This window comes from Phasianus colchicus, chromosome 1 (genome assembly GCF_987193195.1).
Source record: "Phasianus colchicus chromosome 1, bPhaCol1.hap1.1, whole genome shotgun sequence".
Lineage (NCBI taxonomy): Eukaryota > Metazoa > Chordata > Aves > Galliformes > Phasianidae > Phasianus > Phasianus colchicus.
Window position 1 is genome coordinate 183,849,173 of NC_143436.1, and position 26,026 is coordinate 183,875,198.

General features: G+C 44.2%; 1 protein-coding gene across 8 annotated transcripts in view; it reads right to left on the bottom strand.

The window, feature by feature from the left end:
- Positions 1 to 21,598: 21,598 nt before the first annotated feature.
- The window catches only part of YAP1 (Yes1 associated transcriptional regulator), an 84,935-nt gene continuing 80,507 nt past the window's right edge, over positions 21,599 to 26,026 (bottom strand). For all 8 annotated transcript variants that reach the window (XM_090133948.1, XM_090133949.1, XM_090133950.1 and 5 more), the window contains one exon: positions 21,599 to 25,628. In XM_090133948.1, coding sequence (XP_089990074.1) covers positions 25,390 to 25,628 — 239 coding nt within the window. In that variant the 3' untranslated portion in view covers positions 21,599 to 25,389. The remainder of the gene's footprint in view (positions 25,629 to 26,026) is intronic.

Sequence of the window (26,026 nt, forward strand, 5' to 3'; positions counted from 1 at the left end):
GATTCTATGATAACTTGGACACTTGTGAAACTCTTGCACGTGGGCACTGCTGCAACTCATGGGACTGGAGATCTGAATACGTGGAGATGCAAAACACTCAAAATCAGGAAGGATGTGGAGCAAGTTTCTTTGATCACATACAATACGCCCTATCATGATGACCCTACCATCTTTTCTTATCTAAAATAAAATTGAACCTTTTCTCCTTGAACTATGAGTAAACCCAGGCAACCCTGAAACACAAAATCTTAAGCTCTGACCTACCCAATGGTTCATTCACACTAAACGACTTCAGATCAGGTAACTCTTGCTTTTCATGCTGGCTTTTTGGATTCCTGTGAGGACAGCTGAGTCCTAAATGTTGCACATAGGCAAGGTGGGAACCTGGAGGAGTCCAGCTTCTACTCCACCTGGGAACCTCCTTCATGTCCAGCTTTGCAAAGTTCAATGTGCAAGCACATAAATAATCTTTTACATCTGGTTCTCAGCATCTGGGAAATCTATTACCAAGCTTGTTTAGAAAGCGTATTTGATGTAGGTTCTGGCTGGAGCACAGTGTCTGCATTTCATCCTTTCTCATCCTGTGCTGCCCAGCTGTTTGTGTACCAGCTTTCTGTGTAAACAAACCTGCTCCTGCCTGATTCATTCAGCAGTTTCACAACCCGGTGTCTATGACCTTGCAATTCCCAGGCCTCCCCTGGAACACAGCTGATTAAAGGAGAGCCTGTACTACCCCACAGCTGTCTCAGTACTTCACAGCAGAGAGAAAAGGAACAGAAAAAGAGGACCACAAATTCATTTGAATACAATGAAGATAGTGTTCCAGCTCACCCAGCTGTGGCAATGACATTAAGGAAACCAAAGAGTTTGTTCTTTGATTTTCATACCAGCACAAAAGCTTTAAAAAGCACAGACGCAGTGTGTTGCTCTGGTCTCCCTTATCCCTGTTGCCACGTGGCTGGCTCAGCCTGGCTTGCATGCTGCAGGATTTTTTGGAGATGTACAAAGTGATTTATTTCCCTGCTGAACTCCAATGGAAAATACAGCCCAGAGAGCAGAACTCTGTCGGCTGTGCAGCATCCTCTGTCCCCCTGCCCTCCCTTTGGAGATCTGTTATGTCACCTGGTTCCCTCCCACCCTCTTTGGGCTCTGATCCTTCCCAGGAGGCACCAAGAAGCAACTAACCATTCTCCTGAGCCTACAGAGCTGCTTCTCATAAGCACCATCCAGTATTGCAGGAACAGAAAACAGGCATGGAAAAGGAACAAGAGGCGATGTGGCAGATGGCATCCCACACCCCATGTGCAACACAGGTTCCTACCTCAGCACATCCCTCCTGCACGCCACACTGCTGACCAGACTGCCCAGCGCTCTGCAGCCAGGGAGTGAAGAAAACAGGAATGTAAAGATGTAACGAGAGCTTTGAGTCATACGAAGTATAAGGAAGTTCTTTAAAAGAAGCCTACAGGAAAGATGGGGAGACAGTTAAGGAATGTAGTGACAGGACAAAGGGCAATGGTTTTAAACTGGGGGAAAAATAGGTTCAGATCAAATATTAGGAAGCAGTTTTTCACAAGGGTGGTGAGGCACAGGCACAAGCTGCCCAAGGGAGCTACAGGTGCCTCATTCCTCCTGGAGGTGTTCAAGGCCAGCTTGGATGGGGCTTTGGGCAACCATGGCATGGAGCTGAAACTAGACAGCCTTTAAGGTCCCTTCCAACACAAATCACTCCACAATTCCATCCAAAACACTGATTTTCCTACAGTTCCAATAGTTCAGTTTCAGACATCTTCACAATGCCACTGCAAACTTCAGAGCAGGATTCACCAGCTGTGTGAGGGCAAATGCCTCTTTACTGAAGTGCATTCTGTCATCTCAGTTTGTGGGGGAGAGATTTTCACTAATACAAAACCCAGGCAACCAAACTGATTAACAGATTTTAAGTTAGTTGAGCAGCAAGTTACATAAATAAGCCTGCTCTTGAAATGCAATAGGCTATTTTCAAAACAAATGTCCCTCTTTTAAGCAGTAAGTGTAACAGTTCACATCCCAGTGAGGAAAATGCTTTCCTGTTGGGAACATCAATGTTCATTAGTGTTGCTGTGACAGCGCTGCCAGGCTAGCTGACAGCTAGATAACTGCACATCTCCAACTCAGCACCATTACAAAGGCACCTGCTATTTAGGTAACTTCAGGTGCTCTCTGGTCATACCTACAGCTAATCTTGGACTGAAGCATTACAGATGCAAAATCTGGGGGCTCGTAGTGCTCACTGTGCTAAGTACATTGCACCACCCCAGAACTGTGCCTAGATGTTGGGTTTCTTTCAGGTTTGCTACAGATCAACTAAATATTTAGGGAAGGCCCAAGATTGAGTTGTGCAAGGCATAAGATCAGGTTTATAACATTGTGTGTTGGATTTACAGCTGGAAAACAACTAAATTCATCTTACAGCTGATGGGGCACAACTGTGTCGCCTGCAAACCTACGCAGACCTGAGCAGGAGTTGAGCAAACCAATCTGTGAGTGGCTCCCACCCCTTAGCTGGCGAGCAACAGGCTCCCATAGATTTGCTGTTTCCATAAATGTGCCATTTGTATATATTAGCAGCTTAAAACAATAATAGCTAGCAATAGGCAGTGAGGGAAATGAAGTATCTGTTGGTGCTTCTGATTTTGGGAGCAGAATACAGTTTTAGTAAATGTCTCTTGAAGATGGAGCTCTTCTAAGCTGAGATGTCTACGAACTTTTGTAACTGATTTTTTATTTTCCCTTCTTCTAATTTAAATTATGGTTCACAATCAGAAATAGCTTTACATAAACTCTCCACTGAAAGACAGCATCAAAAATACTATCACGTCCATTTGTTAATAGAGTTATAGTCTCACAGAATCTTAGAATCGTAGAATCGTGAAGGTTGGAAAAGACCACCCCCCCATGCCCATCCCACCATGCCCACTAACTGTGTCTCTCACTGCCATGAGCCTCCTTTTCATAATACTTTTTAAAGCAAAATCAAATATTCTAAAATGAGTTGAGTAAACCATTACAGTGATGACTATTAGCAGAATGAGGAGAAAAATAAGAGCAAATGAGAAAGGCCCCTATATATATACTTAACAGACAGCAGAAATTAGAGAGTTGAGAGAAGAATAGAGAGTGCTTTTCCAGATGGCAGAACTGCAGAAGAGGAAGAGCACAATGGCAAGAAGCAACAAAGGGAAGCTCATGGTGTATGAAGTAGGATGAGAACAGACACTTGGAGGCACACTTCCAATTCTTCAGGGTATGTAAAATTATCTTTACCATTTATGTACTTCCCTCTTTTCTTTCTGGGTGATGCATATTACAGATAGAGCGGGTAGTGCTGCTGGTAATTACCATCTCTTGACAGTTCCTGTTACAAGATCTTGCTTTTGGCTGTTCACGAGTTAGTTCAGAGTTACTCATCCAGGCTGAAATGTCTTCTGCCAAGGGCTGGCCTCGGGCTGATTCTTTCCCCCTCCATTTTCTTTTAGGAGGAGGGAAGGGGAGGACAGTTTCAGTAAAAATGGTTCTGTGGTTTTCAGGGCAAGATTAGGCAACCCTTTGTTTGAGCAAGAGTTTGAAAATTGGCAAAAGTCAGGGAGGTCACCCTGATGCCAGAAGACGTAGCCAAGTTATAAATGTGTTTTTAAAAAGCCTCAGCTCACGTACTTCAGCAAGGACTTGTCAGATTGGCAGGGAGGCTTGAAAAGGGCTGTGCCATCGCAGGGCACGTTCATCCCATGCTAGCATCCAGCCCTGGCAGGGCTGTCCCCAGCAGCCACCAGCTTGGAGCTGAGCCCCCCAGAAATTTAGCTGCTGCTGTGCTGGGAATGGAGGCTAAAGGGCTCCCTGAGGGAGCAGGGAAGCAGGGCTAGGTTACCAAGGTATAGAGGTGCTTGATTATAGTCTAGTGAGATCAAAACTGTGATGAAATACAAGGGCTGCTCTGAAAGTAGTACTTCCTATGTTATTATGTTAGCCTACAACATCAATGGCAGATGGTGGTGGTATAGCAGTAGAGATTGAACCTTCCCACCAGTATTCAGATACATTTTGTTGCTGTGTGACAAATGGCAGCAGAAGGGCAGTCTGACAAATGGCATGTACATGGAAGTGTGTACGAAGCAAAGATGTGGAAATGAATTCCTCTGTGTGGAAAAAATGGCACCCACTGACACTCATCAGTGCTTGCTGAACAGTTATGAAAACCAAACAGTGGATGTCAGCACAGTGAAAGCTGGACTGCATGGGCAACACTTTCCTAGCAATGGCCCTGTCATAGCAGCTGTGGAACAGTGGGTCGCATCCAGTGGTGCAGATTTTTGTGCAGGCTCTCACTCATTGCTGGCACAAATGCAAGGACAGTGGTAGTGACTGTGTTTAAAAATAGTGCTTCCCCCTGATGGAGCACCACAACTTGGGATCAGGGCAGACTTCTCTGTTGTCTCCCATGCAATTTGTCTGCTCACACTGCAGTGGAGATGAGAAGAAGGACATGGGCTGTTCTCCCTTCCTTGCTGCCTGGTGTGGAAAGAAGAGCAGCTGATGGCAGTCTGGACTGCACAAGGACAAGGAATGCCCTAATATCTCATGTTGCTACTCATTCTGATGAAAAAGAAGGAAGAACCCAGAGAAGGCATAAAGTGATGGCACTAAGTGCATCATTTCCCATATGTCCTTAAGAGCTTTCTCTTCACCAGCTAAGTGAACACCCAGTCTGCTCTACCACCACACCAGATCCTCACCCCAATATTTTCAGTCCAGCTCCTGTCCCATATGAATATCCCAGCATCCTCCCAATTACTCCACCCCAGTGACAGCACCCTGAAACACTCTTAGCTCTTGCATTAAACCTGTCATTGATCAGCCTTTACACAGTTCACCTCCCCATGCTCCAGTCATCCCCACCTTTCCAATAACCCTGCTCACCTTATGAGTTATCAGTCTCACCCCAATGACTTTCCAGCAATCACTCTGTCATTCATGCTACTGCCCACATCTCCAAGATCTAAGTCCCAGTATTATCTTGACACCCATGTCCCTCATTTGTTGTGTTCAGGAATGATCTGTATTGTCTTTTAAGACAGCATGGACAGTCTCCAAGGGATCAGTCTGCATGGCCAGCCTGCCATAGGTGGCTTAACCACAGGGCTCCTGGTGGAAGAGTGTCATCAGCACACAACTGTGCAATACCATCTGGGGGCATAATCTTGGCCTCAAAGGATGGTGAAGAAGTCAGTGTGTTTCATGGTTAGGCATACGAATGCCACGTTAGTAAGCAATATCGAAAAAGAAAGAATAAGGTAAAGTTTCAGGCTTGACTTTTCCACAATTTCCTTCCTTGTTCCTAGAAAATGCTGTTCTCAGTCTAGCGTTACTTAAAATATATAAAACAAAAGATGTGCAACATCTTTTGTTGAAGTCAGTATATTCCAGCTTGATCTGCTTGATCTGAATGGTTTGACAATTCTCAAGATGTGAGCACTGATGAGATGACGTGGAAAAAAAGCAGGTTGTACTCATGCCTGGAAATCTCTCGACAGTTTTGTCCATCAGAAAATGAAGGTATAGGAATGTGAAGGCTCAAAGAAGGGCAGCAAAGTGGAGGAAGACCAATTTTGAGGAGAGGATACTTAAGCAAACGACAGTTTTTTCATTTAAAAAAATAGAGAGGACTAAGAAAGTGCAAACAGAAATTAAAAATAAATAAATAAAGTAAAAATAAATAAATAAATAAAAAATAAATAGTAGTAGGAAGAAAATGAACAGGAAGCAAACACCCTCTCTTCTGACTCAAAAAGCATGGCATCAAATGAAATGGACAGGGACACGAGAGGCAGTGGCTATTTGCACAGTGTGCAATTAGGCCCAGTGCTCTGCAACTCTTCACCACATGAGGCAGCCAACACTGACATGTTTGCTACGTGTTAGGAAAGCATCCAAGACTTCTACACCTTCCCTCCAGAGCATGGTTCCTGATAACACTGCTGCACTCTGCACTTCTAACACTGTGCCCATCCTGTGCTGCTGGCGATGAGTTCCCACATCACAGAGCTCTGCTCCAGGAGTGCAGCTGTCTCCTGGGACACTGGGAGGGGTTGCTCAAAAATACCTTGAATTAAATATAAAACAGAATTTAGAAACCAAAACAAAGTTTACTAACCTGGCATAGACAAATAGATCTAAATAAGATTTCCAGTTCTCAAAGTTTTACTGCAGTGTGAAACTCTAATAATGATTTTCATTGTGCAGTGACACAAGGAAATCTGAAATACTATTATCTTTCAAAAATTAATCTATTTTCCATGTCTTTGACATAGTATGATTTGTTGCTCATTCAGTTTTCAGTATGCTTCTGTAAGGAGAATGATTTGTAGCCACATTTATTTGAAGGCTGCATTACAGTGACTAAGCATAAATACCGCATAAGAGGAGGCAGTGCAGGATTGCCTGGCAACTTTCAATCTCTCAGTCCCATGACTGATAACTTGGCAATCTTAACACAGCTCTTTGTGTAGGGCAATTTCTAAACCAAATAGTATAATATAAGCCAAACAAACCAAACCTGAGATAAGGCTTTCACTGCCTACATGTTGTTTTTCAAGTCCTCAGTGCTGTCAAAGTGCCAAAGTTTCAGTCAATATGACTTTCAAACTGAATTATCTTCTTTGCTTAGTTTAGAATGGAGCTGTCACATCTCTGCTGGCAACAGGCCTGATGGTTTTCTTGAAGATATCAAAAACTATTAAAACTTCTTGAGGACCTGCAAATTTCTGCTGGGAAATAAAACTGTTGAGGTGCCATGAGTCATTGCCATTTGGATAGAGTGAATTCTCAGCAAGTTTGCTGATGATACAAAGCTGGGAGGAGTGGCTGACACATCAGAAAGTTGAGTTACTATTCAGCGAGACCTGGGCAGGCTGCTGAGTTGGGTGGAGAGGAACCTGATGAGATTCAGCAAGAGCAAATGCGGAGTCCTGCAACTGAGGAGGAATAACCACAGGTGTCAGTGCAGTTTAGAGGAAGACCTGCTGGAGAGGAGCTCTGCAGAGAACACCTGGATGTCCTGGTGGACAACAGGTTGACCATGAGCCAGCAGTGTGCCTTTGTGGGCAAGAAAGCCAAGGGCATCCTGGAGTGCATTAAAAAGAGCAGGTCAAGGGAGCTGATCTCTCTCTGCTCTGCTCTGGTGAGGCAACATCTGGTGTACTGCGTCCAGTGCTGGACTCCTCAGTTTAAGAAAGACTGGGATCTCTTGGAAAGAGTCTAGTAGAGTGCCACAAGGATGATAAGGAGCCTGGAGCATCTCGCTTATGAAGAAAGGCTGGGAGACTTGGGTTTGTTCACTGTAGAGAAGAGAAGGCTGAGAGGAGGTCTTATCAATGCTTATAATTATCTACAGGCAGGAAACAAAGAGGATAGGGCCAGGCTTTTTTTGGTGGCGTTCAGTCACAGAACAAGGGGCAGTGGGCACAAACTGGAGCACAGGAAGTTCTATATGAACATGAGAAAGAAATTTGAGGGTGACAGCACTGGAACAAGCTGCCCAGAGATGTTGTGGAGTCCTTCTCCGGAGATATTCAAAACCCACCTGGATGCTTCCCTGTGTAACCTACTTTAGGGAACCTGCTTTAGCAGGAGCTTGGATGAGGTGATGTCCAGAGGTCTCTTCCGTACAATTCTGTGATTCCGTGATCTGGCATCAGACTCACTGTAGGGCAGGACCTCTTTGGTGGTGCCTGAGCTGGTGAGGTGGTGTCAGCTCAGAGCTGTGATGACCTCAAAGCCCTCAGGTGCCCACACAAGAACATAGTCTACAAGCCAGAGCTCTGCAAGGCCCCTCAGCACACATCTCCATCAGTACCAACCATGGCAGCTTTTCATTACATCTCAGACCCAACTCATTAAAATGGAGGGATATTACTCCTTAATGTGCATCATCTGCTTTGTGAAGTGCTTTGATGCTTCCAAAGGCTCTTCCTTCCCTTTGTATACCGACAGGCAGGGGTTTGCCTGGGAGTTAAGAGGAGAGCAGACCTCCTGAATGTCTCCTGCACTTAATTCTGTTGTTCCTCAAGTACAGGTGAGTGACCAGAGGGCAGGAGGAAACGAAACCCACTGTGGGGACAGGCAGCAGTTGGAGATGCAGCTGAAGCTGCTAGAGAGATTTCTTCCTTATTTACTACTGCAGAACAAAATACATTTACAAAAGAATTGTTTAATCTATCATAAAACAATCCATCGATGTAGAAGGTTGATAAATATCTTAATGCTACAAAAAATGACACATGTTAATGCTGATGGTATGAAAATTTCCACAATTGAAAAAAAGCTAAAGAAACCACTCCAGATTTGTAAATACCCACCATAAAATAAATAAAAATAGCTTAGGATGCTAGAAGTATTCCAAAGTAAACACAGTCTAAAAATAATAAAGCGAAAGCTAAATTTAACAGAAATCAGATATATGAAGGTACAGAAAATAATAATCTAAATAAACTTCTTTGCTTTGACTCTTCCAAAAGTTATTTCAGGATCATAAACAAAACTCAGATTTATACTGAGCTGGGATTTTTGGGATGAATTACCTACATATATTCTTCTGCTTGAGGTTATGACCTTTAGACATTTAACCCTGCATTCATGGGCATTCATGAGGCAGTCACTTAAAATGGACACTTCCAACTGACTTACAGCTCGATGTTTTTTCTAGGAGGAAAACAATTGAGGAGAAGGGACATTCTTCAATTTAAAGTCAGTTCAAAAGCCCTGCTGCACATAAGAGAATTTTGGTTATGGAATAACCAAATATTCATTTTGGGATAATGAAATTTTAAAACAAAGCTGAGAAATGTATTCTGCCCCTTTTATATGCTTTCCCCATGGTAAAACTAATGCTCAAGCACACATTCAAGTAAATGTAATAATTGAAGGATCTCTTCTGGCTTTCAAAACATCAGCAAGAGGATACTCAGGCTGTTCATTCTGGGCCTGTGCTGGTATGGCCTTCTCAAAATTAATTTGTGTGGTTGCTGCCAATATCTGAAAAGCAACAAGGTTTTGAATTGCTGTCAGAGTCATCTCATTCAGCTCGAGACCCATGATTTGCTGGATGCATCAGCTATCCTGTTGCTATGTTTGATACATTTCCTTTTTCTTCAGTATGTGGGGCAGCTGATGTGAACTCAATCTGCTTCAAAATTAGGCTTTATGGTATTGGTTGTTTTTTTTTTTTTTTTTCCTGGGAGACAATTTTTATCCATCTCATTACTGTCTGCATAGGTAGGATGAGGTCTCTGCTTGGTGGATGGAGGGGAAAGACTTGTTTAGATAGGACTGTCTGCATCCACTTCAAACCCTTTATTGGCACCAGAATTAGGCCAGAAGAAAATAAATAAGGGAACTGTAAAAAGTTCATGAAACAAAACAAAACATTCCCCCTACTCCAGTTTGTAGGCTGCTCCATTTATTCTGAATGAGAAGAAAAGATGAAGTCCTGTTTTTTTCCTGCTCCGCAGTGAATGACAGATAACCCCAGCCGGTTACACAGCAAATTTCCACTCCCTTCATCAATGCTGACACTCCTCCTGCCTCTCCCCCCGATACCCATAAATGTAAATGCCTCAAACTGACCAAGTCAGCTCCCGGCACCTGCTCTTACAGCCCTGTTCTGCCCTTGGCAGAAGAGCTGGTGTTGCAGACCCGTCCCACCAGTAGGCCTTCACCAGAGAGTTCTCCAAACCACCCAGGCTCGGCCTCCTGGTCCTCAGCTCCACGCTGTGTGGGTTTCTGAAACACTGCAATGCTCTTCAGCAGAAATAGCACTGCCAGAGAAGCCCTTCTCAGGGGTACTTCTGTCTCTGGGGCTCAGGGAGTGACTCCCATCAGCACATGGGATTCCAGACCTGCACAGGATCTTCCATCCACATGGGATCCTGAGCGCATGTCTGGTATGGATTCTGCAGATGAGCTGCTGGTGGGTCAGGAGATCATAGGATCATGGAATGGCTTGGGTTGGAAGGGACCTCAGTGAACATCTAGTTCCAGCTCCCTGCCATGGGTGGGGCTCCCAGCCACTAAATCAAATCAGCTACTAGATCAGGCTGCCCAGAGCCCCATCCAACCTAGCCTTGAGAACCTCCAGGGATGGGCCATCAACAGCTTCTCTGGGCAGCCTGTGCCACTGCCTCACCACCTTCTCTGTGAAAAAATTCCCCTGACATCCTCAATCATCCCTCTTTTATTTTAAAGCCATTCCTCCTTTGTACTATCACTATTGAACATGTAAAAAGTTGTTTTCCTTCTTGTTTATAAGCTCCCTTTAGTTACTGGAAGGACACAATGAGGTCTCCCCAGAGACTTCTCTTCTCCAAGCTGAACAAGCCCAGCTCCCTCAGCCTGTCTTTGTAGGAGGAGTGCTCCATCCCTCTGAGGTCCCAGTTTCTGTTCCACGTGGATCTCTGCAGTGGGGGGGCTGTGCTGGCAGGCTGCAGTATGCCTCACATGCTGGCAGCAGGACGGAGGGCTCAGAGCAGACTGGCGTTGCAGCATTTGCATTACTTTCCAGTTTCTCCCAGATGTTATAAGCCAGAAATGGAATTTGTATTGTGATGTGAAGGTAAAAAACATGGGAATGTTCATCATGCAAAACCAGATCCAGTTTGTTGGAGGTTGTGCACTTGGCTCTGTGGTTTGCTTGAGGCTGGAAGCAGTGCTTAGAAGGTCTCACCATGGCTCTTCATTGCACTGTGCAGAGCTCCCAGTCTATCTGACGTTGCAGCAGACAAGTGTCATTTGTATGTTTAGGATCAGAGCAATTCACTCAACACCAGATCCCTTGTCTGGCTATGACAGCAGGGCAGCTCCAGCAGGATCTACTGGGAGGGTGTTCTGCTGATACCAGCTTCAGCTGCTCTATTATGTCATTTAAAGCAAAGAGCAAGGAGTAACGTTGAAGTAATAGATGTAAGTGAATTACTGCTGTAAATTGCTTGGAAAAAATCCCACAAAATGGAATAATCCCCTTTAGAGGATGTATATCCTACTGCTTCTTCAGCTGTGCTTCAATACAAGCGTCATTTTTTTTAGACAGAAAAATAAAATAGGAGCTAAAATAAAAATTGTGTTATTAATTTGCAATTATTGCACACCAGTGGTTGTCTGAAAGGTTGCTCATTTAACTACACTCATTTTCACTATCCAAACTCTGTAAGGATGCACTCAATTCAGTTTTCTTTTAGTTTCAACTATAGTCATGCTCTGATGATTGAACTAAACCAGGGAATGGGAATTACATGTTCTTGACACCTGGCCATCACACCCTGCACTGAGGAATCACTGCAAAGGTATCTTAATGATTTCTTGTAAGTGGTGACTGCACAATACTTCTGAATCAAGCAACTCACCTGTCAGCGAAAGCATTGTGAGGTAGCTTTACAGGATTAGTAAAATCATGGGAAATAACAGATCAGTGACTGCATTTTCATTGATATAATTGCACTGGGCATGCCTGCATGTTTAGTTGCACCTTTTCAACAGCATTTTCAGTCGTGGGACTGACTACAGATTTCTGTTTCCCTTGTCTCACTGGCCAGAATTGTATCAAAGGTTTATGCTGAGCAGCAAGCACAACCAAAGAACATCCCAACATCCCAGAGAGAATGTTCCAGGGACAGTACTTCATGTTATCATTCTTTTTTACGGCTGTGATTTGAACTCAGCAGCATTTTGCTTCTGCTTCTTCATAGAAAAACATGCACTGTATCTAAAGCAGTACAGACTCAAGGCATCAGTTGGCCCAAAATGAGAGATGTCTGGCTTAGAAGACTTTTCTGGCATGCCAGGGTTTCATGACAGACCCAAGTGCTGCCAACCCTTGAAGGTGACACCATGGAGAAGTCAGGCCCCAAAAGCAGGCACTTGAAATACCTCAGGAGAATGGCAGGCCTGGCACACCTGGGGTCCCGTGAGCCCTCTCCAGGTCAGGTTTTTGCAGATTCAGGAAATATCTGAGTGGATCTTAGAATCAATCATAAAATCACAGAATTGTTTGAGTTGGAAGGGACATTTAAGGGCCACCTGGTCTAACTCCCCTGCCACGAACACAGACACCTACAGCTCCATCAGATGCTCAGAGCTCCATTCAGCCTGACCTGGAGTGTCTCCAGTGACGGGGCATCCACCACCTCCCTGGGCAACCTGTGCCAGTGCCTCACTGCCTGTATCATAAAAACTTCTTCCTTACATCCAGTCTAATTCTCCCCTGTTCTAGTCTGGAACCATTTTCCCTTGTCCTACCTTAATCCTATGTTTTTTGGGTTTTTTTTTTTGTTTGTTTTGTGGATGCCTTTTAGGAATGACTTGTTTTCAAGGGGAAAAACGTGAACTGGTTTGATAAAGTGGGACATCACAGCAGCAAATGAGCTGTACCCATTTCACAAGTGAGACATGAGAAGAGGTTTGCTGAACTCCTACGCTTCATCAGAGTTCAGTGCTGTGCTCCTGTGGGACACCCCCACCCCTCCTCTTATGAAGACCACTAACTGGGCAGAAGTACCAAATCTCTGGTGTTACTTTTTGCTTTTCTGCACCAACTAAAAAAGCTTGATTATAAAACATGAGGATATCTTTATTCTCTTATTTTCCATACCAAGAAATCAAGAGAATCTGTGCATTCTATAGATCAGGCTCCTTGATTGCTGGCACCAGGTGTGGGCTGGGTATAACACAGTTAACGACTCAAAGGATAGGATGTTGGCTTTGCGCAAGACGGAAGCACACGTGTGCTGGCGAGCTCTCTGCTCTCTTGACTCAAACACTACTTGAAGGGAACAAAGCGTTCTCATCTCTCTATCCAAAAATAGAAAAGGGAGAGACAATACTTCTTCAAGTATTTGCCGAAGTGATAAGGGAGACCAACAGAAACCACTCCCAGCTGCTCAGCTCGAGTTTCAGCTCATCTGAACGCTGCCTCTCCTGCTCCAGTGCTGACACTGCTCACCCCACACGTCCCATCCCTTCATTGCAGGGGAGAGAGGAGCAGCAGCACAATCTTTTAGGAAATTTGAGAGAAAATTGAGAGGAAAAATTGAGGAAAACATGAGAGAGGGCTTATGAAGGAAGTGACAATCTGTTTGATGGTGTGCTTATGCTGGCGTGCCCCAGCTTGAAACCTCGCCCGCTCACATGTTGTTTGCTGTACGCTCAGTTCACTGCAGTACATCTTCAGGGAGAGGCTGTCTCCTGAAAGCTCCAAGATCTATCGCTTCCTGTCTCCCTAATCAGCTGTGCAGGAGGGTATATTTAGAAACAAAAGGCAGCGCGGCACTCTGGCGAAGGGGGTTGCGCACAGCCAAACCTGCTTTGGAAAAGCAGAACAAGCCGTGTGTGTCCCAGCCCAGCCCATACTGTGGACTCGGAGCGGAGCAGTAAATTACTTGCATGCATTTTGCACCTTTTGTCCCGAGAGGGCCTGAAGTGCTTTTCCTGACAGCAGCAGCTATCGCGCACCCACGCGTGAAGCAGCACCCGCGGGGGCACACAGCAGCCACGTGGGCACGGTGCTGCGGGGCCCTCCAGCCAAACCAGGTGGGCACGTGCATTACTTTGCCAGCTGGGAATGCAGCCCGGCACACAGCATATGAAATAGCCCCTGCTTGGCAAGGACTACAATGAGTTGTTTAAAGACCCTGAGCTGAACACAGAGCATTTCATCTTAGCTCACTGGAATTGCTCCAGAGTCCCAAACAGGTTTATATTCCAACAATTGCCTTTCAAGTCTCTCAGGGCACAACTGCAAGCGCCAGAAAGTCAACTACAAGAGAGAGACCTTCCTCGATGGGAAATTAAAAAGGAAAGAACAATAAAAGGGGAAAGTGTTCGGGGGGAACACACCCCTCCTTAAGGGGACCAGATATCCATAATAAACGGTGCTGTGTCTGCAGGCCATCACTTTTACCACACAGCTCTGTACCAGGGAACGTGCTGAAGATCGTCCCATTAGAACAGACCACACACTTCTTGTGTTGGATTTTTTTCCCCTCTTACCCAGTTTGATGCTTTTGTTTTTGCCAAGATTGGTATCTGGGCTTAGCTTCAAGCTCAACAGTAGTTCCCTTAGAGCTGCAGCCAAAAATACATCTTTCCACAGAGGCTGGAGAACTTTCAGGATGATTTCTTCTCTGCAGGAGGTTTTTTCTCCTACTAAGTGGGAGCTGTGCTCAATCTATTGTTTTTTGGCCATGCTTGGACTCTGCTTGCTGTCAGTTCAGGGGAATCGAACACATGCAGTGCGTTCGGCCAGAAGACAGATAACACTAACATGCCCTTTACCACAGTGGAGATATTTCATCCAGTTTATTAAAGCAGCCAAGCCTAATTACAGCATGTAAGTATTTCCAACAGAAGAGAAGAATCATAGAACACAAAATCATAGAGCGGTTAGAAAGGACATTTAAGGATCACCCAGCTCCAACCCCCTGCCATGGGCTGGTTGCCTCCCACCAGCTCAGCTGCCCAGGGCCCATCCAGCCTGGCCTTGAGCACCTTCAGGGATGGGGCACCACAGCTCTCTGGGCAGCTGTGCCAGGGCCTTGCTGCCCTCTAAGTAAAGAATTTCCTCCCAGCATCTAACCTAAACCTCCCCTCTTTTAGTTTAAAACCATTCTCCCTTATCCTATCACTCCCACTCTATGTAAAATTCAGTCCTCCTCCTGCTTGTAAGGTCTCTTCAAGTACTGGAAAGCCTCATTGAGGTCTCCCCGGAGCCTTCTCCAAGCTAAGTAAGTCCAACTGCTCTAACCTTTCTTCATAGGAGAGGTGCTCCAGCACTCTGAGAATCTTCATGGCCCTCCTCTGGACCCATTCCAACAGCTCCACATCCCTTCTGTGCATTCAGTTTGCCTACTATGGGATATAAAAATCCTCTCACTGTTCTGGTAGCAGCCTGGATCCTAAGCAAGCCCAGCATGCAGTCCAAAGGGCTGACTCAAGACGTAAGGTCAGGGACTTCTGACTTGCAAAACACACTGGATCAGCTTCAAGTACCTGGGCACCAGCTTGGCAACTGGTACACCACTGTTGCTGTTCTACCAAAGGATGTGTAGGTGCATGGGCTGTGGCACAGAAATGGTTATACTGGAGCATGAAATAAATCCTCATGTTAATACATTTTAAAACAGCCTGTGCCCACCCATGGAGGCAGCTTACATCTTCAAAACAAAAGAAACTCCAGCAACTGTCATGGGATTTGGGCAATGGAGAAACAATCCAACAAAACAGCTTAATCTCTATTTAAAAAGAATAACCCAAGCAAGTAGCACAGTATGCTCTGCATATCAGTGCATTGTGGCTCTCAGTTGCATCAGGCACCCATTGGGGCCTCAGTCTCTGTTAGGAGCAAGCATCACTCCGTAGTGCTCCAACTCTGTTTCCTTTGCTCTCCTGTGCATGCACACATATGACCCTGCAGATCCAGAATGTGCATACACAAAGATGCTTAGACCATGTATTAAGCCAGAAGGTAGACTTCAAAGTAGACAAATCTCACCTGAAGCCAACTTCCCTTATGTCTTAGAATAAAACCAGATACACTTTCATAGGAGAGGGAAGTGAGCAGCTGGAAGGAGTGGCTGACACACCAGAAAGCTGTGCTACCATTCAACAAGACCTGAACAGGCTGGAGAATTGGGCAGAGAGGAACCTGATGAGGTTTAAAAAGAACAAGAGTAGAGTCTTGCACCCAGGGAGGAATAAACTCATGCGTAATTACAGGTTAGGGGATGACCTGCTGGAGAGGAGCACTGTGGAGAAGGACCAACAACAGGTTGGCCATGAGCCAGCAGTGTGCCCTTGTGGCCAAAAAGGCCAATGGCATTCTGGGTGCATTAAAAAGAGCGTGGCCAGCAGGTCGAGGGAGGTGATCCTCCCCCTCTACTCTGGCCTGGTAAGGCCTCATCTGGAGTACTGTGTCCAGTTCTGGGCTCCCCAGTACAAAAAAGACAGGGATCTCTTGGAAAGAGTCCAGCGGAGAGCCACAAAGATGGTGAAGGGCCTGGAGAATCTCCCCTGTGAAGAAAGGCTGAGTGAACTGGGTCTGTTTAGCCTTGAGAAAAGAAGACTGAGAGGGGACCTGATCAGAGTCTATAAAGGTGTAGGGGGCAGAGTGGCGAGGCCAGACTGTTTCAGCAGTGTGTGGAGACAGGACAAGGGGAAATGGCCAGAAGCTGGAACATAGGAAGTTCCGCACAAATGTGCGCAAGAACTTCTTTACGGTGAGGTGACGGAGCACTGGAACAGGCTGCCCAGGGAGGTGGTGGAGTCTCCTTCTCTGGAGACATTCAAGACCCGCCTGGACGCCTACCTGTGTGACCTGGTGTAGGGAACCTGCTGTGGCAGAGGACTTGGACTCAATGATCTCTGGAGGTCCCTTGCATCCCTTATGATTCTGTGATTCTGTGATTAAAAAAAGCATGGCCAGCAGGTCAAGGGAGGTGATCCTCCCCCTCTACTCTGACCTGGAGGGGCCACATTTAGACTACTGTGTCCAGTTGTGGACTCAGTTTAAGAAAGGTAGGGATCTCTTAGAGAAGTTCCATACAAACATGCCGAAGAACTTCTTTACAGTAAGGGTGACATAGCACTGGGACAGGCTGCCAAGAGAGGTCGTAGTCTCCTTCTATGGAGATATGCAAGACCTGGTTGGCTGCCTACCTGTGTGACCTGTGTAGGGAACCTGCTTTAGCAGGGGGTTGGACTCGGTGATCCCTTCCTACCTCTGTAATTCTGTGAACTTGGCTTCTCCTACCCCAGTCCCTTTTTATTTCTTTTCAAGGGGTCCATAATTTCCCAGGATTTAAATTTATGTGCACACACGTTTCTCCAGAGGCAGCACAGCTGATTATTGTCTGCATTCCTCTTTTCTCATTTTTCATTTTGTTGTTAATTGTGATTGAAATGCTCCCACATCAGTTTGAAACCTGAAGGTTTGAAAATAAGCAACAATCATACAGACTTTGTAATTGAGATTGCTTTTATTGCTTTTTTCCTTATGAGCCTGAACCAAACGTCATGATGCACGTAAAGACCTGAGTTGTCTTCAGGCACAAAATTAATGTACATATGTATGTGTGCATGTATATAAATGTTGAGAACTGTGGTTTGACATAGAATCATAGAATGGTTTGGGTTGGAAGGGATCTTACAGACCACCCAGTTCTAAGCTCATGCCCTGGGCTGGAGCTCAGGCTCAGACTGCTCAGGGCCCATGCAGCCTGGCCTTGAACATCTCAGAGATGGGGCACCACAGCTCTCTGGGCAGCTGTGACAGGGCATCACTGCCCTCTGAGTAAAGAATTTCCTCCTAACACCTAACCTATATCTCCTCTCTTTTAGTTTAAACCATTCCCCCTTGTTGTGTCCGTGCTATACACCCTGGTGAAATTCTCTGCCACTGTCTTTCCTCTAGGCCTTCTTTAAGTACTGGAAGGCTGTAATAATGTCTACCTCTTCTTGCCAGGAAGAACAAGCACAACTCTTTCATCCTTCCTTCATAGGAGGTGCTCCAGCCCTCTGAGCACCTTCGTGGTCCTTCTCTGGATTCCCTCCAACAGCTCTGCATTCCTCCTGTACTGAGGGCCCCAGGCCTGGACACAGTGCTCCAAGTGGTACCTGATGAGGACAGAGCAGAGAGGGACAATGCACTGAGTGCAGCAGAGGGACATGTAGTAACCATTACCTCCCAGCAGTGTATTTGTGGGATTAAGAGATGTCCTGCTAAGGGCTAAGCGGAGCCCACTTCACACAGGGCAGCACACTTGGCAATGCATCTGAGAGCACATCTTCATCCTCACCTCACCGTCACCATTGCGGTCACTTCAATAGCGTGGCCATCTGTTATAAGTTAGTGACATTAAAAATAAAATGCAAGCAAATGTGCAGACAGTTCATAGGGACAAGCCCTGCAGATGTGTTCACTTCATTAGAGGCGAGGCGCTCCTACAGCAGCTGCAGCACAGCAGCACGGGGCTGCTGCCCTCACCAGACTTCACTGACTGCTTTGTTTTCATGGTAAGCATAAAGCAAAATGCACGTCACAACAGAAGCTTCGTCTGCACTGAGATTGGCTGTAATGAACCTGAGCCTGATTGCCATCATGGATTTCTGTGTAAATACAGCTTATTTCCCAAGGCTGAGCTAGCATACAGATGAGAGGAACTTGGGTATCGGTGTTGGTGTTTGGCTGATGAGTTTTCCTGCATTCTTGTTACTAAGCTGCAAAGAGAAATCTTTGGGTTTTGGCACTTCTTACATTCTGTAACTTAGAGGAACCTGTTTCCATACAGAGCCTCCCAAATGTGATCCACTAAGTGTCCCCAGGATGGAGTGGATGCCTGCGGGCCAAAATCCTTCTGTGCGAGTAGGAATGCAGAGAATGCTGAGAGGAATGATCTCTCCTCTTGCTATTTTGAATGGGAACCAGGTACATATCTCAGCGTCCAACAATAAATGCTTTTAGGAGAGACTCCAGGGTATTTACCACTGAGAGCTCAGCTTTTCCTGAACAATGGAACAGGTTGTCCAGAGAGGTTGTGGATGCCCCATCCCTGGAGGCATTCAAGGCCAGGCTGGATGTGGCAGCCTGGTCTGGTGGTTGGCAACCCTGCATATAGCAGGGGGTTGAAACTCGATGATCACTGTGGTCCTTTTCAACCCAGGCCATTCTATGATTCTATGATTACTTCACACTCAAAAGGGTAAGACCCTGAAATACCACTGACAGCAACCTTTAACAGCAGTCACATGGCAAAAAGCAAAAAGTAAGGAGCGAATGAATGCACAGTTTACAATCGCCCAAGCCTCCGCTGCAGTGGCAGCAGCACTTCACCACGACCACTGCTGTCACCTCCGCAGACAGCTAACTCACACCACACAGCACTGCCTGCCCGCAGGCCCTACGCAGCTGTGGAGCACTGCTGGGAGCCATGGCTCTGCCCCAGGGGCACCGCGCTGCCATCAGCCCTATGGCCATTTGAATCACAGAAACACCAAGGTTGGGAAAGACCTTAAAGATCATCCAGTCCAACCATCTACCAATCACCAATCGTTCTCACTAAACCATGTCCCTCAACACAAAATCCAACCATTCATTCCTTGAACACCTCCAGGTCAGTGACTCCACCACCTCCCTGGGCAGCCCATTCCAGTGCCTGACCACCCTTTCAGAGAAGTAGTATTTCCTAACGTCCAGCCCGAATCTCCGCTGGCGCAGCTTGAAGCCATTCCCTCTAGTTCTATCACCAGTTACACAAGAGAAGAGGCTGACCCCCAGCTCGCTACAACCTCCCTTCAGGTAGTTACAGAGAACAGTAAGGTCTCCGTGAGCCTCCTCTTCTCCAGACTGAACAATCCCAGCTCCCTCAGCCGCTCCTCATAAGGCCTGTGTTCCAGACCCTTCATCAGCTTTGTTGCCCTTCTTTGAACCCGCACCAGGGCCTCAATGTCTTCCTTGCAGTGAGGGGCCCAAAACTGGACACAGTACTCGAAGTGCGGCCTCACCAGAGCTGAGTCGCAGTTTAAGAGTGCAGTTCTGGGATTTTGCTGTATACACCCACTAACTGTGGAGAATTAAAGCCCTGAATTACAGCAGGACCACTCAACAGCCTGCACATCCCTCTTCAGTAGTGGCTGATGGGGAGGAAAGGATTGTGGTGCCTGGGGAAACCTGGTAGAGCTCTCATGTCAGTCTGCATTACATTGCAGGTAAGACGTGGGATGCTTGTGGAGTTGAGGGGAGGAGCCCCAGGTGAGCACACCTGGCACTGAGCAATCCTCCTGGCCAGAGCCTGCAGGTGTTGCATCAGAGCGTGCAGGTGGGAAGGAAGTGTGGTGATTAAAAGACACTAATAAGTGGTTTGGAAAGAACAAGCGTAGAAAAAGGAGAAAGGGCATTTCAGTGGGACAGAATATCCCATTTTTTATATATATTGTTGTTATATAATATTGGGGGAAAAAAAAAAAAACCTACTCTTGACCATTCATGCTTTTTCTTTCTTTCTTTTTTAATGACTTAATAAAAAGGTGAGGCAGCTACCTTGCCCCAGAAGTTGTAACTGGAGCTTCATTACTAACAAGGTATTAGGATATGAGAGAGCAGCCCCATCCCCACACACTGAGAGCACCAACCATCAGCCTACAGATGTGGCCTTCACTGTTAGGACACCTTCATTACAGGGAAACATGCCAGGAAAAGGAGAAGCTCTTGCATTTCCCAGAGGGAGTTTTGTGAGATGCACGGTTTTTGTATCCTTCATTTTGTATCCTTCAGTTCAGCATGCTTCCTCAACTTATTTTTTCTTCAGATGCAAACTGTTTCACTTGTTTTAAGAGACACAGAGTACAGGACGTGTTGGCACACGGTTCTACTCTAAAGACTAGATTTCTCAGGTATTGGTTCTCCCGTTTAATGTCAGCCAGGATTCTCCTTACAGATGTCTTCCTACATTGCTAACATGTCTGCTCAGAGGGTGCAGCCACCATTAGCAGTAAGTGGTGATGGCAAGGGGCAAGCAGCACACCTCTCCTTTGCTACAGGAGAACAGACTACAGATATGGATACTGTAAACAAAATGGATGTGCCCACTTTACCTCAGAATGAACCTCCCAAACAGGAGGAGCTAGAAAGATTATTTTGTTAATGACTCTGGATGGAAAATGCTTTTTTTTTTTTTTTTTCCCTGATAACTAGCACATCAGCATGAAAACTCAAATCTTCCTTGCAGACATACTATTTCTGGCTTAGTAAAACCAATACTTTTTATTTTTAAACTGTTGAAAATATATCAGCACCTGGACCAGATATCCTGCTCTGCTGTAATGAAGCATATTTAGGGCTGCCTCAGAAGGTCCCTCTGCTGCAGTATGTCTCCTTATATAAACAGGAGATAGTAATATCAGCAAATAAGATTGGGGCCTTGCCACACCCTGGCACTGGATTTCTGCTCCCAGGAGTGAGGTAGGATAGTTAGGTTTTAATTTAAAGGATCTGAGTGAGGCTCGTGAGTAAAAGACACTGACAGAATCATTGAGGCCAGGCCTTTTATCACAGGATCATAGAATGGCCTGAATTGAAAAGGACTATCATGATCATCGAGTTTCAACCCCCCTGTTGTGTGCAGAGTTGCCAACTACCAGACCAGGCTGCCCAGCCACATCCAGCCTGGCCTTGAACACATCCAGAGATGGGGCATCCACAGCCTCCTTGGGCAACCTGTTCCAGTGCGTCACCACCCTCTGTGCGAAAACCTTCCTTCTTTATCTAAGATAACGCACAACAGCATTGAATTTGGCAGGGTTGAGGCATTTCAGAACTAAGTACCAATAACTCTGAAGCTGCTAAGATGCAAAAATATGACGTCAGCTATCAAGAACTGCATAGCATTAAAAACAAACAAACAAAAAAAACCCCTGAATTTCTGTTTTAGAGGTCAAAATTAGTGTATCCCATCAAAACTTTTTTTAATTTGCACACTTGCAAATGATGTCATTGCGTATTTCGAATTTCATAAGTCAAAGCTTAAGGAATGAAAATAGCGTGCCTTTATTGTGTCACAAGTCACTGCACAGCTTTGAGTGAATCTTGCAAACCCATCTGCAAGAAGTGGACGCATGCTTACAGAAGGTAACGGATGTTCTGTCACCAGCTCTCACTATACTGCTATGCACAGCTGCAGCACTGTTTTATACCAGCTGCACAAGGTTCACTGGAATTGCTTTCTCTTTCTCACTGCAAGCACATTTAGATGAATACTTTAACGCTAAGCCTTCACTGACTTCAGTGGGACTCCTCCGTCCCTTAGGTAAGCTTGCACATGATGCCTGCAGGACTGGTTTATGATTAACAAGAGCTGTGACGAGGGGGATGAGAACAGAAACTAAGACAGGAATTCAACAATTCAATGCATCTGTCTTGCTGGAGGAAATCAATGCCTTTACCTCCTACTGAATGTTAAAAACAAACAAAGGTGTTTAAGCACAAAGTATATATTTATACCAAATAAAACAACTGAAAAAGTATTACATAAAGAAAAATAATGTAACAGAACGTACTTAGGTACCTAACTTACAGTCATGCTCATATCTAAAAAGTAACATTGGTAACTAATATATGTAATTTTTGACAAGGGTGCATTTAAGAGTTCTCTAACATACAACATTCTAAATGTGTAGAGTATTTTTTTTCCAAGATACAGAAAACAAATTATTTTACACAGGCACACCTGTTAATTTGAATTAAAAAAAAACATGCTCGTAAGTGAAAAGGTCACTTTAGTACTAATTTACCAGATGTGTGAAAGCTATGTAGTGTTAATCACGTTGAAATTGTCTCTTCTCCTTTTGCATTGTTGAGCGCCAACACTGAATGGTACAATATTTGATCCACGTGGTTTACTGACACTGCAACCTGTTTCCAAGCAGTAGCCCTGCCCAGGTGTTGAACAGCACAGCACAGTACAGCCCCATCCGTCTGCATGTAGTGTATTTTACCTAAAAGCTATTACAATTATTACAGTGATTTGTTTCAATATATACATCAGTATAAAATACTACCCCAAAACACTTTTGCATTTCAAACACTTTAACCACTTCATCAAACAATGCGTTTGCAGAATAAAAAAAATAAACCCAATTAGTGTTGATTGCCAACAGTACAGCATGTCTATGGTACGTTTTCTAGTAAATGAGAACGGAAATGTTTGAAAATCAATTAAAATAAGAATCACAAAACAGAATTAGTGTTAGAACAGTTCAAGGATTCCCAGTCTGTCAGTATCTAGCCCAAGCAGTGCTACCCAAACACGGTATAAGCCATTTAGTGTTTTCACAATGAGAAAAAACCACTCAAATATTAAAGCTGCGACGAACACACAAAAGCAAGGAAAGAACATCTGTTCTGTACACATCCGCATGGCACCAAGGTGTGGCACGCTGGGAGTCTGCACCCAGTGCACTGTGTGTGCTGTGATACCTGGATACAACTGTGGAAGACAACTGAAATGGAAACAGTTCTCAGTTTCCTTGCTGTTGTGGTTTCACGTTATACCACTCAAGTTATAACAGCTTAGTGTAATTTGTTTTCCTGAAGGGAAGAAGAGAGAAAAGTTCCTAAGGAAATTTAAAAAATGCTACTAAAAATCCATAAGTTGGACACAATATACTGCTTTAGGAGCTACCGTGTCATTGCACAATACAGAAGCGGCCTATCAACCGCTGAACTACTGGTATAGTAGAACATGTTGGCCATTGTGTTTTGAAAACTGGGATTTTAAAACCTGCCAGTATTCCTTAACAAGGCAGAAACAAATCTGCGGGTTTCAAATACTACCATCTTTATGTAAAGTAGTAAATGTGCATTTCTAGTGGCAAAATTCAAATCTCTGCCTCTGCTGCTTCAGTTCTTAAAACGAGACTTTTATCAGAGCTTTTGTTCTTTTATATTATCCTGAAGCACGTTTATTTCTGAAGTATAAAAATGACAATGATCATATGGGTCATTTGTTTCACTGATCCATTCCTAACATGGAAAGGTAACCAGTTTCTTTAACAACAAAATAAAAAGCCATTAAAATCTCCCTCTGGGAGAAGTCCCCGCTAGCTGGGATTTTTCTGAAAACCGGGTTTCATGCTTACAGCATCTTTACAGTCATGTTAAACACCCTTGAAAATAAAGGCTTACGTTGAGAATAGCGATGGGCCCTTAGTTGCAGAGGTGCTAACTGCTGACTCAACTTTTTATTAGAAAAAAAAAAAAACAACCAAAACCCCAGAAGATGTCATAGCTTATACTGAAAGTTTGATTCATGCTCATTTTGTTCATTTAAAAATACTCTTTGGAAACTGTCAACTCCTGCAGACAACTTAGCGATACATCTTTTCCTGTTAAAATAAAGATAACTCATATTCACCTCTATCCCATGCTAAGCTCTACTGCTAATATACACTTCATTACTTGCTCATGTCACCATCTAACACATATCTTTACAGACTTCTACATCGTGCCCAGGGCTTATTTTTCACCAAACAGAATTTGGTAACTATTACACTTCGGAGTTTGTACTGAGGAGTCTTGTTTTTTTTTTGGTGTTCTAGCCTTTTCATTGCAACTTACAGTGATATTCATAGTTAAGACCATTTTCCCACGCTCACTCAGGAGAAAATTTTCAGAAAGTTTTTTCCCATCGAAGAATCTAAACTCATTCAGATACAAAACTGAAAACCAGAAGAGAGATTGGATGTATCGGTCACTGTAAAATTGTTTCTGCTACTTTAAAATGCATTTTAAAATTGTAAATAGCACACTTAGATTCTAATTCAATAACTTGCAAAGAAACATGAAAAATAAGCCACTGGTCATGGATCCTAAGGATTACATTCAAAGCTAGCCTTTAAAAAAAATAGAAAAGTTACAGGCAAAACGTACTGTTTTATGTACTCACTAGCTTATTGCGCTACAATAGCCATGGTTTGGGTATAAAAAAAGCAGACAATTCAGATTTAAATAAGACTATGTGAAATCAGAAAAAAACCTTAGATTTCACTATTTAAAAAAAAGAACACCTAGAATTACCTCCCATCCTATAGCTACAGTTAAATCAACTAACAAAAATAATCAAACTATTTTTGACAAACAAGAGTTAGGCTAGAATAAGTGGCAACAATCAAAGTTCATATATGTTTCTATGTAAAATGACTCATGATTTACTATAACATAAAATATGAACAAGAGCACTTTGTGGCTAATGAAGGAGCTACTAGTGGAAACACTTAATGCCAGTTTTCAGCCCTCCTTTAAGTCATATCTCCAAATCAGTATTGACTTCATTTGACCAGATACATCATTTTTGGCTTGTCACCCCAGTATGTCACGTTTTACCACTTTCCACAGGCAGCAGGAGACAACTAGCTGAGCAAACTACAAGCAGTGACATGCAGAAATTTACTCTCACATCTGAGTACTTAGATAAAAATGATATGCAAGCGCACACTAGGACAAAAGGAATGGCATTCGTCATTCAAATAGGCTCATCATTCCCTCCCCCACCCCCCAACAGTAGTTGCAACAGCAATAGAAAAAGGTCAAGAAGATGTCTGTTCTTCAGAGTCAACTGTGGAAAAAAGTCAGCAATATATAACAGCAGCGATGGACAAGGAAGAGCAAAACGAAAGAATCTTGCTGAATATTTGTTCATTTACTTTTTCTGAACACAAGCCAAAGTGTGCCACACTGGCTTGTTCTGAACTTCAGATACAGATGTCCTATTCTCCTTAGATCCTTCACAGATTTAGAATTCAGTCTCCCTGAGGCCCCTATAACCAAGTAAGAAAACTCTCTTTATCTAGCTTGGTGGCTGCCAAGACAGATTCCATGTCATTTAGGATGTCAGAGCTCAAAGCCTCTTGCAGACTTGGCATCAGTTCTTCTCCTTCTATATTCATCCCATCTCCTTCCAGTGTCCCAAGGTCCACATTTGTCCCTGGAATGGCTTCAAGGTAGTCTGGGAAACGGTTCTGATGGGACGGTATGTTACTTTGGCTGATACTGTCACCTAGTTATAACAAAAAGCAAGATGGATGTTCAATTTACTGGAAGTACCAAACCCACAATTTATCATAACTGGTTAAAGGTTAATCCTGGATCTCTTGCATCACTAGAGCACTGATTCATAGAAATCCATCACAAAAACTAAAGATGACTTGGCTGCATGCAGATGTACAAAGAACTGGCCTTTATTTCAAACTTTTCATGTCTTAACCTGAATCTCTACAGATCTTTGGTGTCTTTTAACATGTTTTAATTTTTATGCTTAAAAGACAATTCTGAGTCAAATGTAATTTAGGTGCAATATTAGCAATAAAGAATAAGACAGTTCTTAGCTCAGAACAAACTATTTCTTAATAAAGCAAATGAGTATTCAAATTCCATACAACTGCAGGAACGATTCCC